General features: G+C 33.7%; 1 protein-coding gene across 2 annotated transcripts in view; it reads left to right on the top strand.

Annotated features, from left to right (window-relative positions):
• LOC145287768 (holocytochrome c-type synthase-like) overlaps window positions 1-20,000 on the top strand; it is a 215,368-nt gene that overhangs the window by 156,175 nt on the left and 39,193 nt on the right. Inside the window, exon 6 of one of the 2 annotated variants that reach the window (XM_080135591.1) lies at window positions 13,740-13,787. The exons of the other annotated variant lie outside the window; for it this stretch is intronic. Within the exon in view, the coding sequence (XP_079991717.1) occupies window positions 13,740-13,749 (10 nt within the window). The 3' untranslated portion in view covers window positions 13,750-13,787. Of the gene's footprint in view, window positions 1-13,739; window positions 13,788-20,000 lie in introns of those variants that run through there. 2 annotated transcript variants of the gene reach the window in all.

Here is a 20,000-nt window from a genome sequence, read left to right as displayed (position 1 = left end):
CTATCACCATTTGTGATCTTCTCTGATTATCTGATCCCAATCTCTGACTGCCTAACTTTGAACCCTCAATTCCTATATTAAGAAATCTCCTTTGTTTATGATGTCAGAAGTGTGTTTTCAAACGTGACTACTTTCACATGGATTTACATATGTCTGTCCAAACGCACTTTTGGCAAAAAAAGTATCCTCAATTCTAAATGTTTAATATCTAACCTATTTTTAAACAATATTTTTTTAACTCGCATTGTCCATTCTGTTAACTGACATATTTAATATCCGGTTATTCTAAAAGAGTGGACAATCACTTTTTCCGACATAAGTAATATTTAGCTATTTCTAAAAGAATTAACAATCGAGTGTATTCCTAAGATTCCAATTATCCATTATCTTTAACACTTGCCTACAGGGTTCGATTCTAGCCTTTTCCTAATATCATTTTCACTTATCTAGTCTGCCTTCTTACTTACATGAGAAGGGGACAGCCCTTCTTGTGTAACACATGGACGTTCATAAAATTTCAGCACAGATTTGATTCTCACAGTTGCAAAAAAGACACAATTTTAATATAGTTAAAGGAAATGCATAAAGCTTTAAACTTATATGAGAAAGGGACAGCCCTTTCATGTAACAACTGATCGAGATGTTATTTTATACAAATAATTTATGAATAATTGCCCTTCTTTTTTCATCATTTTTGATGGGTGCTATCCGCTTGCATGCGTACATTTCATTTGGGTATTGTTTTTTTTTTCCTTCTTCAAAACATTGTGCAAATAACAATCTCAAGACGAGAATAGTAGTCCAAAGATCCCCCAACAATCCAAAAACTCAGACCTCATCTAAAAAATCGAGAAAAAAGTAATGTTTATAGATTCCACTTTTACCTTCGACTTATTTTAAAGTTATGTGACTGACGTTTTTTTTTTTTTTATCGTAAACGTTTTGTGTTTTGGTATGCAAACTTGTGCAACAGAGTGTGGGCGTGCGTATGGCAGCTGTATGCGTGCCGTGTGGGAGGTGACGTTGTATGCGTGTATGGCAGCTGTATGCAAATGACCGAGCTGTGTGGGAGGTGACGTTGCAGCAAGAAAAAAGATTATAAAATAAAATAACATGTACACAGACCGGGGATTATGTTAGAGACGTGGGTGACGTCATAGCCTAGATGTGAAGTCACATGTGGCTAGAGAAGAAGGAATAAAGGTCTTTTGTTTAAACCTGAAACAGCGAGTTAAATTTCTTTCCTCTACTTTTCTTATGTTCTTTGCGATAGAGTTTACAATAGTGTTGAGCCGATTAATTGGAATCGGGAATTGGAAAAATCGGAAGATTTGGGAGCATTGAAATCGGTATCGGAATTGGAATGCCAAAAAGTTTCTTTTAATTGTCTTTTTTTAAATTTTTTATTTTTTTATTTTTTTTTTTTACACAGTGATCACCACTTATCAAGGCCCGGAAGCCACTCAGGGATAAGGGTTATTGCAAGTACATTACGTTAGTGTGGAGATTTGATGAAGTGTTTACTTAAGGGGGGGGCGGTTCATTAGGAATTTGTTAACATTGGACTTGAAGACATCCAAGTTGTAGTCCGGTGGGAAGCAGGCAGACGGAACAGAGTTCCACAGGCGTTCAGTTCTAAGAAAGAAGCTTTGTTCATGGAATCCACGTTTTGATTTTGTTTAAACCAAAGTCTTCCATTGCTGGTAATAAGGACAAAAAATTATTTATTGATTTTAAATTACCAGTAAAGCTAAAATCGATAGATCATCCTCCACAAGTGTATTCTGATGTTTAGAAAACTATCTGCATATTTAACGTGTTTTTACTGTTAAATAATTAGAGATTTATAAAGAATCGGAATCGGTAATTGTATCGGAATCGAGAAAAATATTGGAATCGTCCCAACACTAGTTTACAACATGTTGGGTCTCTACATATATATATATATATATATATATATATATATATATATTTTAATTGCATTTTCACCCCAAACAAGGCACAATGCAAGTTTGATGTAGAGGGCTACTATCTATGTAGGGAGTTGAGCAGCAAGATGTCTGTATTACACTTGGACGTCTGTATGTCAGTACAGTTAGGAAAGCAGGGATCCGGTAAGGAATTCCAAAGTCTATTTTTTTTTTTTTTTTTTTTTTTACACAGTGATCACCACTTATCAAGGCCCGGAAGCCACTCAGGGATAAGGGTTATTGCAAGTACATTACGTTAGTGAGGAGATTTGATGAAGTGTTTAATTAGGGGGGCGGTTCATTAGGAATTTGTTAACATTAGACTTGAAGACATCCAAGTTGTAGACCGGAGGGAAGCAGGCAGACGGAACAGAGTTCCACAGGTCTAGCAGTGTCAGGTGAGAAATTATTAGGGTTTCTGGCATCTGGGGATCTCTACTGTGTGGAGGTGGGATTTTTGTTGGTTGTCGGGGGTATTTATGTTGGGTTAGGGTACAAGGACTTGTAGTTCATCGGAGCACCTTCCATTAAAATATTTGTAAAACAGGCAGAGGGATGCAGCATTTCGTTGATGGGACAGAGGTTGAAGCCTAGTTGACAGTGTGGGACTTATTAGGTTGGCAACTCTCTTTATTGACAACTACGTTACACTTGGATATTCTCGTCTGTTGCTGTAACCATGGCGCCAAGCCAAAGTTGTTAGTGTAATTTCTTCTCAATAAAGATTTCCTCGGTTTTCTTTCGCCTTTTTATTTATTTTTTGTTTATACATCTTCAAGTGCCACGGGTTATGGCACTCTCCTATAATGAAGACTTGAAAATGAAAGCAAACCAAAGTGAAGGCTAATCCTAACTCCTGCCATTGAAGAGTAACCTTCTCTTTGATTGTACAAACATTTGGCAGTAGCCTAGAGGCTCAATTCTGCTGTTCTCGATATTACCGATTCTTTTTATATTCCTGTTTTTTTTTGTTTTTTTTTTTATACCAATCTGCATATTACGAATTGGTTTACATTTTTTTTTTTTTGAAGCGTTGTATTTCTGCGCGTGCTATCCTGCTTGTCGAATGTTCCTGATTATATTGGTTTGAATAGACTTGAGGCCAATCCTCGTTTCTCAATTGATTTGCTCTGAGCCCCCACTCCGACTCTCGTATATTGCAAGCAAACAGTTACTGCAATAACCTCCACTTGGATCGTGCGGTTTTCCTTCTATTTATTTTCATCTGTTATTTATTTTTTCGTTTTTTTTTTTTTTTTTTTTTTTTCAATTTTAGCAATGTTAATTCTGTGAAGGATTCAGGCAACAACACATCCTGCCGCCTTTGTCCGCAATTTTGACGAAAAGAATATCTGAAAAAACAATCTCTCTCGATTTTAAGGAAAGCCTTTCTGTAAAGTATCGCGTCTTGCATTGTAAAATGTTAGGCACCGCCAAAACTGGGGGGGCAGGTCAGTACTTTTTGACGGACCGTCTTTTTAAAAATCTACCAAAAATCAGGTAATTATCCGATCAATACGAAATTTTCAGCGATTATTAGGAGAAGAATGAACTTTATAACAGTGTACTTATTTTTCATAAACGATATTTATATATATATATTTTTTTGCTTACAAACCCCCCCCTTGTTTTGAAGTGGGAACAAATATGCTTAAAATAATCATCTGAAACTGAAATCAACATATTGTGTTGTTGTAAGGGACAGAATTATAGATTAAAAAAAAAAAAAAAAAAAAAATTGTTTGCATACCTTATTTTGACGTCTGAATATCAGAACTTCGATTGTGTTTAATTATCCCGCTTTTGAGTTTTGAAGTGTGAAATTCGGTGAATATGTTAAGTAAAATAATTAATTTAAGTTAAGCAAAACAAAAAAAAATTTTTTTTTAATATTTATACGAAAAAAGCTATTTTAAAATTTTTGATAAATAAATTAACAATTTTTTTTTAGCGAGCCGAATAATGCATGACCATTATTAAACAGGGCATGCTTTGAATAATCGATACCAAAAAAAAAAATTCGATAAATATTGTGCCCTTTGTGTTAAAAATAGCATCATTTTTTTCGATCCCGTTTGAAAACGTTTGCCGCCTTTCGACTACGGTGGACCAAACGCGCTGAAATAATTTTTTTTTATTCAGCTTTAAATTGCCCCCCCCATTTTTGGGAGCCTGCCCCCCACACACATACACATTAAAAACCAAACGCATACAAATGGTCACCCATCTGGTACTGGCCAGCCTCAGCTTAATAATACATTGAAATTTTCGTCACTGAAAAATAAGTTTTTTTTGGCCTGTTTGGTCTTCCATAGTTTTCTTATCATCCAAAGAAAACGTAAACAGAGTCGATCTGAACTCTACGTCAATGCGAAATATTTGGTTACCTATATGAATAAGTGGAATTATTTGAAATTCAGGTACTTATATTATAATATTTTTGCATATTTTCTTAGAAAATCATCCTAAATCTTAGTTAGACAATAAATAAATTAATTAATTATTTCAAAAACCCTTTTTTTTAAATATTTAAGTACGTTTTTTGTGCAAGACAAAAAATGTCAATTGTTAACTTTTTGGGAAAATTTAACATTTAAAATTGAATTAAAAATAGTAGAAAAAGTTTTACATTATTCTGTTTTCTATATGATAAAATTCAGGGTTTTATCTTTCTGGAAAAAAAAAGTTACTCAGAAATAATGGATTTTAATAAATGTAATTTCGTTTTAAAAAACAACAACAACTTGATTTTTCGGCCATTTTTGGCGGTGCCTATAAAATGTTCATTAGTATCATTCTGAACAATCAGTATTTATTGATATGTGAAATTAGATTTATTGAATTAAAAATTAATTACGGATTTGATAAAACTTGCGGAGAATGCGCTGTTTTGTGGTTCTTGTAAAAAAATGTAACGGAAATTTAAATTTCGTTCCGTTTTAAATTCGGTACATTTTTACATTACGTCCAACTCACCGTTCACATTCGACATGTTAACTTTATAGGATTTTGGGTATGCTGATAAGGTTGTGGGTGTCTATTCCGAAAGCCGTTCTTAACATGGGAGGTTGGGGTATTTATTCGTTGTAAGCATACCCGAAAACCTGTAAATGTCGACATTTCCAATGTGAACGGTGAGTTGGACTTCAGTAAAAAAAAGTTTCAAAAAAGTATATCAAATCGAGTTTTTTCGTTTAAAAATTAAATTATTTTGTTTTTGTTAATATATATATATATATATATATATATATATATATATATATATAATCCTTCGTTATTTTTAATATATATAAAATGTACCATTGTTGAATGTTATTCTTTCGTTTTTGGGGGGCACAATAAAAAAAAGATTAAAATAGAATGAAATTTGAATTTCCATTCCATTTTTACAACAACCGTAAAACAGCGCATTCTTCGCAAGTTTTACCACAGATTTTAACTAATTAAATATTTAAAAAATTAATTAATGATTTCAACTAATTACATAGTTTAAAAATTAATCAATGATTTTAACTAATTAAATGTCTCTTATGTTTCTGAACTTTTTAGATGAGTGTGATTGTAAGAAATTATTTTATGCATCGGCCTCTCTTGGCGTCTGAGTTATCTTGAACAAAGGCCTTGTTTTAGATGCCATCTATTGATTCTTGGGCATGCGTGATTCTTGTGTGAACGTGATTTCACGTTATGCCCCCCCCCCTGTGTCCTATTTAAAGCGGCCGCATACCGTATAGAGGTGGTATTTTTTCTGCATTGATATTCAGGCATTGGAAGTGATTGGACGCATATTAGTGCTTCCAGACCTTAGAAGTCGCAACAGGGCCGTGCCCACCAAGAATTAGAGGCCTGGACAGGGCAGCCGGTTGCAACTTACTCTCTGTTTCAAGCCACATCATGAAGGAAGTCATCATAAAATCTCAGAAAAAAAAAAGGTGCTATTTCACTTATTGATTTGCGCTATTTTTTTTAATAGTATTTTTCAAGTTTAATTAAAGTTTTATGATATCTGTTTTTATTAAATTCTAATGTCCAGCCAGCGCCCCTAAAGGAGAGGCACTAGGTACAAAACACCCTCCCCTACCCATGGTAAGAATGGCTTCCCAGATAGTAACATTATTTCAGTACAGATCAATAAGTGCACTAGTACCAAAAAATCTAATCATCGCTGAAAAAAGTGCACCGAGAATAGTGGTGACTATGTAAAAAAAAAAAAAATTCTGGAGCACAAAATGTTGTTTTCTTTTTTTTTATTTTATTTACATAGGCATCACCACTTATCAAGGCCAAGAGGTCACTCGAGAAATGGTATCACTCCTGTCTTTGTAGCTCTTCAACTTTTTGAGTAAAAAAAAAAAAAAAAAAGAGGAAGCATTTACTTTTGGACCGACACGCATATGTGACCGGAGAGGGCATATTTTAGTTAGTTTGGTAATTGCATATTATGCTTATCTACATCATTCCCTGAAACCATATTTGGAGCCAAAATATTGTTCCCAAAACTTTTTGAACACCCGGTCCTTATTGATAGGTGAAAATGGACTTATACAAATTAATATATTCTTATTTAAAAATTAATTACGAATTTTAACTAATTAAGTATCTGAAAATTAATAATTCTAACTAATTAAATATTTTAAAATTAATGATTTTAACTAATTAAATATGTACAAATTAATGATTTTAACTAATTAAATATTTTAAAATTAATAATTCTATCTAATTAAATATTTTTAAATTAATGACTTTAACTAATTAAATATTTTAAAATTAATAATTTTAACTAATTAAGTATTTTAAAATTAATGATTTTAACTAATTAAATATATTAAAAATTAATGATTTTAACTAATTAAATATGTTAAAAATTAATGATTTTAATTAATTAAATATTTTAAAAATTAATGATTTTAACTAATGTTATATATATAGGTGTTTCATTATTTTCATTCTTATTATTGTTCTTGTTGTCGTTGTTATTGTTGTTGTTAGGAAGTCTTATTAAAAGTGAGTCTTAGAGTCTTATTAAGAGAGATATTGCGTTCTGTGTTCGTGTTATGAAGAGATTCATATATATAAAATGTTCATACTTAGAAGTGTAGAAGCTCTTTGAGTGAGGAGACAGTGTTGAGACAGTCTTAGTGTTCACATTGTAGATATGAGATGTAGAGACATTTTGTATGTAAAGACATTTTAAAACACAGGATATATAAGACATATAATGACAATTTCACTTTACCTTTTGGTAGAATTACAACACAAAGGCGACGTTTATAAAACACATGATGCTACGTTTATTTCCATGGACCGGTCGGTGGCTTTCTTAGTCAGGAATTCAAAGTTTTACATTCTATGTTTTAAAGGTGACCGTCTCGCTTCCAGACGTTCGACTGTCCATCTCTGTATTCCAGACTGTCATCTGTCGTCCTCAGACTCTCTCCTGCTTAACTCTAAAGTTTCTAACTATATCGAGAACTTCCCATTTTCCATGACGTCATACACATGTTAAAACATGTGTCTTCTTTCACGTGTTCTGGAAATGCGTGTCCAAAACTTTTTCCTTTGTTTACAAAAGGAATTTTAACCTATATTTCCAGTAACCTATATTTCCAATATGTTAAAAACATGTTTATTAAATTACCCTATAGTTGCATTCTTCAATTCAATTTTATAACAGAATTGACAAATGCACATTCCTTTTCTTAAAACTATTTTATCTCTAAGCTAAACAATGGTTTGTTTTTACATTCCATTTTCTAATTCTCTCTCGTAATCTATTTCTAAACCTAAATTACGAGGTTCGAATTTCGTCTATTCTATTTCATTTTCATTTTAACTAAATCTCTCTATTTTTATGCTTACATGAAAAGGGGACAGCCCTTATCATGTAACACTAATTTAATATTTAAAAAATTAATGATTTTAACTAATTAAATATTTAAAAATTAATAATTTTAACTAATTAAATATTGTAAAATAAATGATTTTAACTAATTAAATATGTACAAATTAATGATTTTAATTAATTAAATAGTTAAAAAATTAATGATTTTAATTAGTTAAATATTTAAAGAATTAATGATTTTAACTAATTAAATCTCTTTTGTTTCTGAATTCTTTTAGATAAGGATTGATAAATCGTATTATTTCGATTCTTCAGATTGCTGTTCTCATCTTGATTTTTCATATTTGCTTGCCTCCCCACGAGGACAAAGTTAGGCACAAGGTAATTTCTTAACGTGGGGATAGTATATTGCGAGCAAACAGTTATTGCAACAACCTTGCTCGGATCCTACAGTTTTCCATCTATTTATTTTCATTTTTTATTTTTTCATCTTCTTTTTAATTTTAGCAACGTTAATCTTGCTGCTTTTGTCTGCAGTTTTGGTGAAAAGAATAATTAAAAAGACAATCTCTTTCCATTTTAAGGAAAGCCTTTCTGTAAAGTATCGCGTCTTGCATTGTAAAATGTTCAATAGCATTATTTTGAACGCTCGGTATTTATTTATAAGTGAAATTGGATTAATGGAATTAACTAGCTGTACATACCCGGCGTTGCCAGGTAAAAAAACAAAACAAAAACATATTGCCAGGCGGAGGGTTTAGTCACATACTATTTAAGATACACCAAATATCCTAAGTTTTTACGATTTTACTGAAAGCTGACCATATTTTTGATTTTTGGAAGCATAAAACATAGCCATCTTCATAAAATTTAAACAGGAAAATAAAATTTCATAGGTTAAACGAAAACTTACTTCCGTTTTTAAACACAGATGAAGTGGGTTATGCTAATAATTAAAAATGAATTAGACTTAGATTAAATTAGATGTAGATTAAATCAACTTTAATAATAAAATATCATAGCAAAGGGAAATAACTCATAGGTTAAATGAAAACTCCCGTTTTTAAATGCAGCTGAAATTGGTTATATTACTAATTAAAAATAAATTAGATGTAGATTAAATTAAAATGTAGATTAAATCAACTCTATATAATATTTCTAAATAGAATACTTAAAACCATTCTATTGCTAATTCCCATTAAAAATTTATAGCTGATTATTAAAACAGATTTTCTTTAATGTAATATGCAAATGAGATAACCTCTTCAATGTTGATTCCTTTTGAATAAGTAGAATATATAGAAATCATGCAGAAATAAGAAGTATATAAGAGTCGATATTAACTTGTTGCGCACCTCAGCAAGATGTGACACAAGGTCAGAAAGTTGAGTGTCTAGAGAGTGCCCCTAAAAGAGGCACCCCTATCAGCATTCCCCACTGGGGAATCCCCCAGTAGGAGCGTCTCAGGCAACAAGCGATAAACTTGCTCTAAGACTGGGAGGTACTGGGCCAGTTTCTGGCCCCGCACCTGTCAGATTGATTGTCAAGAATGGATTCTTAACTGGTACTTTCTAGTCTCCAAGCAACCGAAACATCAAAGAGACTCATCCTCATCAATATAATAATGTTCCTATTTACCTGCCTCCCCACGAAGGCAGAGTTGGACACACGGTTGGTTTTTAATGTGGGGAAAATCCAACTCTCCACAAAGCAAACAAAGAGAAACACGACTTTATTATAATAATATAAATGAATTAATGATTTTAACTAATTAAATATTTTAAAATTAATGATTTTAACTAATTAAATAGTTTTTTTATTAATAAACGATTTTAACTAATAAAATATCTTAAAATTAATGAATGATTTTAATTAATTAAATATTTTAAAATAAATTAATGATTTTAACTGATTAAATATTTAAAAAAATTAATGATTTTAACTAATTAATATTTAAAAAAAATTAATGATTTTGACTAATTAAATATTTTAAAATAAATTAATGATTTTAACTAATTAAATATTTTAAAATTAATTAATGATTTTAACTAATTAAATACTTATTTTTAATTAATACATGATTTTAACAAATAAAATATCTTAAAATTAATGAATGATTTTAATTAAATATTTTAAAATAAATTAATGATTTGAACTGATTAAATATTTTAAAATTAATGATTTTAACTAATTAAATATTATAAAATTAATTAATGATTTTAACTAATAAAATAATTCAAAATTAATTTATGATTTTAACTAATTAAATAATTTAAAATGAATGTTTCAACTAATTAAATATTTTTTAAATTTATGATTTTAACTAAAAATTGTAAAATTAAATAATGATAACTAATTAAATATTTTTTAATTAATTACTGATTTTAACTAATTATATATGTTAAAATTAATGAATGATTTGAACCTATTAATTATTTTTAAAATTAATGATTTTAATTAAATATTTTAAAATTAATTAATGATTTTAAGTAATTATATATGTTAAAATTAATGAATGATTTTCATTTATTAATTATTTAAAAAATTAATTAATGATTTTAATTAAATATTTTAAAATTAATTAATGATTTTAACTAAATTAAATCACTTATGCTTTTGAATTTTTTAGGTATGGATTAATAATTCCTATTATTTAAATTCCTCAGGTTGCTCTTCTTATCTTGATTCCTATTTACTTGCCTCCCCACGAGGGCAATGTTAGACACAAGATCCGTTTTTAATGAGAGAGAAAATCCTGCTTCCGAAAGGGGACACTCTAGATTGAAACAAAAATAAAAATCGCCTCAGTCTAGAATCATTTCTCCTTCATTGACTGAGGGCAGAAAAGACTAAGTGTAGCATCAGAACATACACTACACTTTGTTCCTAACCAAAAAAACTTAAAATTATTCTCACAACATTCTGATTGCTGTAACCTCCGACCTTCTTCAGGTGTATCTTGCATGGAATTTTGAACAGAACTCTTTATCTAATCCACAGGAGTAGCATGTTCTCGTTTTGTCCGCTAATATTACCATTATTGGGTGTTGGCAACTCTAAATTATTTTCCATGTTTTGTCATTTGAAATTAAGGTGTGGTCAATTCAACGCCCGGTTTAATGAGCTGGCACATATATATATTAATACCTTGATGATATTAGCAGAAGGCAACGGCCATCTCTAAGATTCCCAACACCCATTCATTTCCGTCATCCAAAATTATACGGTGCCACTCGTTAGCGCTCCATCAGCATTGAGGGCTGTTTCAAACGACAAATTAAAACTTTTATGACTGACAATTTCCAAAAGAAAGTCAATTCGTTTTGCATCATTTCTTATTTGTATGGCTTCAATTCTTCCGCGGTAATGAGCCGATGCCGACCAATAATTCCCCCCCCCCCAAAAAAAAATTTGTGAGAGAAAAAACAAAACGAAAACAACAGCAAAAATGAAAACTGTTATCTTCATGAAAGGGTGGACTTGTGTTGTTTTTTCACTTTTTAAAAAAATTGTCTAATTACGCCAATTAGAATGCCTCGTGCCTCATTAAACTCGTCGTCATAGCAGCAACAGCAGCAGTAGTAGTAGTATTCGGTTTAACGTCTGTTTTAATTTCTGTCAAGTGTTGAACGGCTTTTAGAAATTGACTTCTAATCTAACCTATCTCTGGCCAGGTCTTTAATCATTCCTCTTTCTTTGAAGAATCATCATCATCTGTTTAACATCCAAGTTACATTCTGGCACTTGCTAGACGGCTTCTAGAAATTGATTTCCTAGCTAACCTATCTCTGGCCAGATAGTTACTTTCCCCTTTCTTTTCTCATGTTTATTATTTCCTCCTGTGTTTTCCTTGGCCTTCCTCTGTGAATCAAACAAAACCATAAAAAAAAAGTTTATTTTCAAACAAATTTTAATGCATCTAAAACCAAGCTTCTATCTTTAAATCATCAATGCTCTGATCCCCGTCTGGCATCAAGTGAAATGAATGTCCTTCATCTTGGGGAGGCTCCATGTTTTGACAAGATTCTAGGTTTGACTTTTACCTCTGATTTGAGATAGAACATATACATCAAATCCGTTGCCAAGCCTGCTGGAAAAATGAGGGGATCGTTCTACCGCTCCAGTAGATATCTCACTGCTGATGCAATTCTCTGCCAGTATAATAACTAAGTACGTCCAAGGATGGAGTACTGTTGTCACATCTGGGCAGAAGCTGCTAAAAAGATCTTATCTTGCCTTGACAGAGTTCAAAATAGACTTTGTAGCCGTGGGGGATGCCCTTTTCTCTTCCCTGCAACCTCTTTCCCACAGAAGAGACGTCGTGAGCCTGTCTCTGCTTTATCGTTATTTTCATGGTAAGTGTTTGTCTGAGCTCTAATCTATGCCCCCCCCCCGACCTGACTTTCAAGGCTTACACTCGTCTAACTGAAACCACTGTCAATAATTTCCCCCACTCTTTATCTGTGCCTAAACCTAAATGGAGATTCCATGAACAAAGCTTCTTTCTTAGAATTGCACGCCTGTGGAACCCTGTTTCGTTTTTCTCATTTCCAACCGACTACAGTATGTCCATCTTCAAGTCTAATGCAAACAAATTCTTGATGAGTCATCCCCTTATGTAATCCAATTTACCAAATTTCCACTACTAACAATTACTACGATATTGTCCCATTGACTACTGTACACTCATTAACCCTTATCCTTGGGTGGCCTCCGCGCCTTGATAAGTGGTGACTACTATATGAAAAAAAGTCCACCATAGTTCATATATCTATATGAAGAGTTGTAAGAGAAGAAAACATTGCAAGTTTATTCCTTCTATCTGGCAATTGATCACCTCCATAGGCTATACTTTATAGTTTTTTTTTTTAAGAATTGAAAACACTTTTTGCTTTTTTTTTTTTTTTAAATTTTTCAAAGACTTATTAAAAACACTTTTTAAAATCTTAAGTAATGAACTATTTAATGAAGACCAATTATATTATTTTTATCTTTTTATAATTTTGTTAATTTTTGTTGTATACTTTTCAATAATGTCCTTTTTCTTACATTTTATTTCAATAAATCGCTTCGCAATAGAAATATTGAAGAACAATAAAAATGAAGGCATTGATTTGCCTTGTCACCGCTTCCGGTAGCACAACGCTAGAAGTTAGGAAGTATGTTAGTTGATTATAACCAAATTATCATATTTAAAATACTAAAGATATCAGTGTAACAGAGACTTGCAGTTGGGATACAGTAATGACAGATGTGTTGAAGCAGTCATTATTGAAAGCTACCAATGTCTCCCAATCGATCACAACCATAGAGGTCTAATACTGTACTAGATATTAGTGATTCATTTTAATGGTGTAATGGGGCGAGTGAGAGTATATACCAATGACTAGGTTAAGTCCTTCCTCTGATTTTTTTTCTTTATATAGTTAAAATGGTGATTTGGACTAAATATAAAAATCTTGTTAGATCACTGAAGTTAAGCAACATGGAACCTGGTCAATACTAGATGGATGACCATTTGGTAATACTAATGGTTGTATATCATTAGATCATCAAAGTTAAGCAACGTTGAGCCTGGTCAGTACTAATATTGGTGACCATTTGGGAATTCTAGGTACTGTGTGTGCTCTCTGCTTACCTTAGCATTGTTTTAAGTCATCCTGGACTTCTTGCCACTGGACTTAAACAGTGCCGATTCAGGATATGTGTGGTTGGTGATTGCACAACCCTTGCCTCATAATTACATGTGCAGCGATCCTTACAGGGGGTATCCATTGTCTTTCCATGACTAGGATATATGAGGTGCCTTTAATAAGTTTCCAGACTTTTTTTGTACAGGCATTTAAAATTGTCATAGACTCTTGAAAATTCAGTATGTTATTGCTATACATCTTATGAGATGACTGACCAACTTTTTATGATTTCAGGTTAAAATGAACGGCTAGAGCAGGAATTGGAATACACCCTACTAAAGCCTGATTATCACAGCTGATGAATTTCCAAAATGCAATCTGGACGTGAGAACATTTTAGAAGAACAATATACAATAAAATTCTGTTTTAAACTGGGGGAAAAAAATGCCACAGAAACGTATGGAATGCTTCAGACTGCTTTTGGACCATCTTGCATGAATTGAACATCAGTTTTTGAGTAGCATAAGAGATTCGAGGAAGGCAGGGAGTCTGTGAGGGATAATGAGAGGTGTGGGAGGAGTAAGGAAGCCAGAACACCAGAATTGATTGGCCAAATAAAGAATTCCATGTATAAGAACTTTCGGTGTTTTGAGTGGCAAACAAGTCAATTTGGTCTCGTCTGACCAAAGCACGTTATGCCAAAACTCTAGAGGCTTGCTTGTATACTCATTTGCAAAATCAAGCCTAGCATGAACATGCTTTGGCTTAAGAAGGGGAGTTTTCCTTGCTGATCTAGAGAAGATGTCTTTAAGGTGAAGGGTTCTACTGATTGTGTTCTTGCTAACTTTAATTTCACTGTTTCTAAATCCTTCTGCAGCTCTCCAAGAGTAATTCTAGGCGAATTCATAACGTTCCTTGTGAATAACCTTTCAGCACGTTTCGTTATTTTTCAAGGACGACCTGATCTGCCCAAAGGAAGAGTTGATTTGTGAGACTTCTAGTGCCGAATTATTGTTCCAATAGAATTCAATGGAACCATCAACTATTTGGATATTGTTCTATATCCCAATCCACTTTGATGAAGACTTACAATTCGTTTTCTGAACTCTTGACCAATCTGTTTATTCTTTCCCATGATGTGGTTGCTTACAATACGGTTATTAGATAAAGAATGACACAATACTTTTACTTATTGCTTACTTCGATGTCTATTTGTTATGGGGCTCGGTTGGGTTCATAAGAACGACATGGGAAAACACGTAGTAGGTGGTTTACAAGTGTATTAAGGAAAGGTACAAGGATATAGAAAAAGATAAAGAGAATAGTAGTAGTTGCAGGTATCAGTAAGATCTCGCTTCCTGAGGTACAATATCTGTTGAGATGTCGCTCCACCGTACCAGCCTTAGGAGCTGATTATATAGGATCTGGACGAGTCCATTATGGGGTGAGATTCAGTCTCACAACACTAGTGCATATTCCTGAACATTCTAGAAGCTTCTAAGCATTTTACCATGATAAACCATCATAAAATTATTGAGAAATCTAATGAATTTGATGTGTGTTGTAAAATTTTGCATTGCGTTTGTGTTTTCTCTTTGTGTTGTGTTCAATTGTTATTTTTTATTTTTCCCACTGTTCCTATCTTAGTTTCAATACATTTTCTATGTATATAAAAAGTTTCATTACCATTTGGAAGCTAGAAATAGAAAAACTGACTGTATTGTAAACTTTTGCGGAGCACTATATATATATATATATATATATATATATATATATATAATACAGTAGAACCTCGGGATACAGCATTAATCCGTTCCAGGGTTGCGATCGTTACTTAAAATCGCCGTATGGCGAGGCTTAAGCAAACTTTGATACAGTATGTATTAAAAATAAGTTAGAAAATATCATGCAGTATATAATAGACATGTATATCATCAAATAACATTATGAATAACACCGTAAGGTGGGGCAAATACCGTAACCAGGGTCTGCAGAACATTTCACATAGTAACCAGGGTGGAGCGTATCCCGAGACCACTGTATCCCGGGGTTCTAGTGTATAGTAAGAAATAAAATTTTATCATAAAAGTTGATTGATTATTTCACTTCGTTGATAATGAACTCTCCCAATGTCCTTACATGGAAACGACACAATTCAACAGTGGACAACTCCGAAGGGTTAAACATTGTAGGTTTTCATGTAAAATTAATTATACCTCCCACCTCCCGGCAAAAAAAAAAAAAAAAAAAGTAGTAACCGGAGTGGGGTCAAGGGCGTATCTTGGGGCTATCGTAATCCTGCGGCCACCGTATCTTGGGGTTTTATTGTATAGTAAGAAATAAAAGTTGATTGATTATTTCACTTCGTTAATAGTGAACTCTCCCAACGTCCTTATAAGGATCCATGGAAACACACTTATAAGGATCTCTGGACTCTGGAAACGACACAATTCAACAGCGGACAACTCCAAAGGGTTAAATGTTGTAGGTTTTCATGTGAAATTAATTATATCCCCCCCCCCATCCGTCCCAGCATAAAAACGCAAAAAAAAAAAAAAAAAAAGAAAAAAAGTACCCCCCCCCCCGGGAAGACGGAAGATTTTCATACAACATACAATCGATAAACTAGCACCGATGTTTTGTGTTCTTGAATATCTTCATTAATTATTTGTGCGTTCCGTTCGTCGTTACGTCCGAGATGATTTGTGGAAACATTAAAAACTAGAATAATTGATTGGAATGAAATCTTGTCTGTAGTTCTCAAAGACACTTCAGAATTTACGTAGAATTTACTTGAAACTTTCCAATTATTTCTTGTCTTCCTTCATTCCACAAATGCTCTACTTGATGTGCTCTCACAAAAAGGAGACAAAGAAGAGAGAGGGGAGGGGATGTATTTGCTTTGCTCCCCCACTGAGCAAATTAGGCACAAGACCGTTTTTTAATGTGGAGAGTGAAGGAGAAATGGGGACCAACTCCCCGGGGAGTAGGGGAGCTGGATAGTGACAATTGGTATGAAGGGTTGCCTCTACATTAACCAAGGTCTTATATGTGGGGTTGGTATTTATTTGCTCCGCCACCGAGCAAATTAGGCACAAGGCCGATTTTTAATGTGAGGAGTGAAGGGGAAATGGGGATCAATTCCCAATGGAGTAGGGAAGCCGGATAGTGACAATTGGTATGAAGGGTTGCTCCTACAGTGACCAAGGTCTTATATTTTTTTTTTTTTTACATGGAGGTCACCACTTATCAAGGCCTGGAAGCCATTCGGGGATAAGGGTTATTGCGTGTACAGTAATCAATGGAATAGTATTATAGTAATCATTAGTATTGGAGATTTCATAAAGTGTCTTACTTAAGGGGGCGATTCACCAGGAATTTGTTTATGTTGGACATGAAGGCATCCTAGTTGTAGTCCGGTGGGAAACAGGCAAACGAAGGAGAGTTCTACAGGCGTGCACTTCTAAGAAAGAAGCTTTGTTCATGGAATCTACGTTTTGATACATGTAAAACTGGCTTAGGGATGCAACATTTTTTTTTTTTTTTTTACACGGTGGTCACCACTTATCAAGGCCCGGAAGCAACTCAGGGATAAGGGTTATTGCAAGTACAGTACATTAGTGTGGAGATTTATTGAAGTGTTTACTTAAGGGGGCGGTTCATTAGGAATTTGTTTACGTTGAACTTGAAGACATCCAGGTTGTAGTCAAGTGGGAAGCAGGCAGATGGAACAGACGTGCAGTTCTAAGAAAGAAGCTTTGTTTATGAAATCTATGTTTTGATTTAGGCACAGATAAAGAGTGGGGAAAATTTTTGACAGTGGATTCAGCTAGACGGGTGTTTTTCGTGAAAGATTGGCGAGGGTGGACCAGAGATTGGAGTTCAGACGAGCACCTGCCATGGAAGTAACGATAAAACAAGGATAGGCTCGCACCGTCTCTTCTGTGGGAAAGAGGTTGCAGGGAAGAGAAAAGGGATCCCCACTAAGCCACGAAGTCTATTTTGTACTCTGTCAAGGCAGGATAGGCTGTTTTTAGCAGCTCCTGCCCAGATATGGCAGCAGTATTCCATCCTTGGACGTACTTGGCTTTTATATAGATAGAGAATTGCATCAGTAGTAAGATATCTTCTGGAGCGGTAGAAGGATGCCACCATCTTTCCAGCGACCTTGGCAACAGACTTGATGTACATGTCCCATTTCAGATCAGGAGTAAAGGACAAACCCAGAAGCTTGTCAAAACATGGGGCTTCTCCTAGACGAGAGCCATCCATTTCAATTGATGCCAGATGGGAATCAGAGCGTTGATGATGTAAAGATATGAGTTTGGTTTTAGATGCATTAAAGGTAACCAGCCACGTCTTCCCCCACTGAATCACACGCTCGAGATCAGAGGAGAGAGAATCAAAGAGAACTTTGTCATTTACAGCCTTTGATGTGTTGCCGTAGATGGTCGTGTCATCAGCATAGATGTCAACGAATGATTTAAGTATGTGTTTAGGGAGATCATTGATGTAGATCAGGAAGAGAATTGGGCCCAGAATTGACCCTTGAGGGACTCCAGCATTAATACTGCAGGCCTCTGATTTTTGTCCATCGACCACTACTCTTATGAGTCTATCGGAGAGAAATGATTTAATGATTGAGAAAACATTTCCAATTATACTGTAGCTGGAAATCTTGTGAAGTAGGCTCTTATGCCATACCTTGTCGAAGACCTTTGATATGTCAAGAGCAATTGCCCTAGAAAGGAAGCCTTTGTCAAGAGATTCACTAATCCTGTGAGATATAACCGTTAGCACATCTGTGGTAGATCTTGCAGAACGGAAACCATATTGTGTGTCACTAAGAAGGTTATTTCTGCTGAGGTGGTTGACTATTTCTCTATTTAATATGGATTCCAGCAACTTACTCATAACACACAGGAGACTTATTGGTCTGTACTGAGAGGGAGATGACTTATCACCTGAATTCTTAAATACAGGGTATACTGATGAGGTTTTCCAGGGAGTCGGAAAGCACTTCTCCTTAAGGCAACGCTTAAACAGTTTCGTAAGTATGGGAGCAAGTTCTGGTTGAAGCTTTTTTAACACTATAATCAGGGCCAGTTGCTTTACTGGAATCAACTTCAAGGTCCTTGATTAGCTTGGCGACCTCATGCACAGATATTTGTATGTTACCTAGTGTGTTCTGTGTTATAGGATGAAATATGAGTAGTTGATGGCCTTCACATATGGTCTTTGCTAGCAGTATCTGCCGGAACATATGGTCTTTGCTTACCTCCACATATGGTTTTTGGTTACCCCCACATATTTTTAATGTGAGGAGTGAAGGGGAAATGGGGACCAACTCCCCGAGGAGTAAGGAAGCTGGATAGTGACAAGTGTTTCCCCTACATTGACCAAGGTTTTATATATGGGGTTGCTTGCAGTATCTGCCGGAACGGATACTACATTTTGATCCTGGCCCGAAGGCCAAAAACAACAGAAAAAAGGCAAGCCTCTTTTCTATTTATTTTGAGGAGACAAAGAAGAGAGACAAAAAGAATTTCAGAGAAAAATACACACACATGTATGTGTATATGTATGCGTGTGTATGTCCATTTGTGTGTGTGTGTATCTATACGCCTATAATTTTTTTTTGTGTATTGATATTTATATTAAAAAACCTTTTTTTTTTTATTTAAAAAGAAAAAAACTGGGTCGTGGAATTGCATTCATTTTAATTAATTCCCTAGTTTTTTCAGTTTTCTTATGGAATGATCATCTTTAGTTAACTATTACGTGTAATTATAGTCATGCAGATATTCTACATGATTTATAATTTGCGTAATATTTGTGTAAAAAGATTATAGTAAACACAAACCTCTTTCTATATATGTATTTATGTATGTATATATATATATTTGTTGAAAAATTTCATCTATCAGACTCCTCTGTCAATTTTTAATCTATCGACATGAAACGTAATACATAGGGTATTCGAACCCATGCAAAACTTTATATTTGGGTTTTAGCTGGGGAAATTCGGTGCAAAAATGTGAAAATTAAAGAAATGGATTTTACCAGGTGAAGGCCGAACGATGGCATTACGAATATGCATTCATAACGTAATAGCTATTAGTTCATGTTTTAATTTTTAGCCTTGCAACAAACATGTCTTCATAGATCAGGATATTTTCATCTTTTTTACAGACTACACACACACACATATATATATATATATATATATATATATATATATATATATAAGTTGAACGTCTGTGTGTGTGTCTGGTCACGAATAGGCTCCTATATGGTTGACTATTATAGAAAACTGATCACATATAATGATAGAAGATGTATCGAGACACAGGAATGGGTATGTTTGATCTGGCATAATGATGATTCATTTCGCCTGGTCCACAAAGTATGGAAATAAAAAATAAAAAAATAAAAAAAAAACGTTTACAAGTGTTTTTGATATAGATGTACATAAGAATACTTTGATAAGTATGTTTTAACTTAAATAGGGATGGTATAATAAAATTGCGGGGTCTGTGTTCGCGCCTGGCCTCC

Source organism: Euprymna scolopes, chromosome 11 (genome assembly GCF_053919585.1).
Source record: "Euprymna scolopes isolate OS-2025 chromosome 11, ASM5391958v1, whole genome shotgun sequence".
NCBI classification, from domain to species: domain Eukaryota; kingdom Metazoa; phylum Mollusca; class Cephalopoda; order Sepiida; family Sepiolidae; genus Euprymna; species Euprymna scolopes.
The sequence above is the reverse complement of the archived record's forward strand: the minus strand, read 5'-3'. Positions and strand labels throughout refer to the sequence as shown.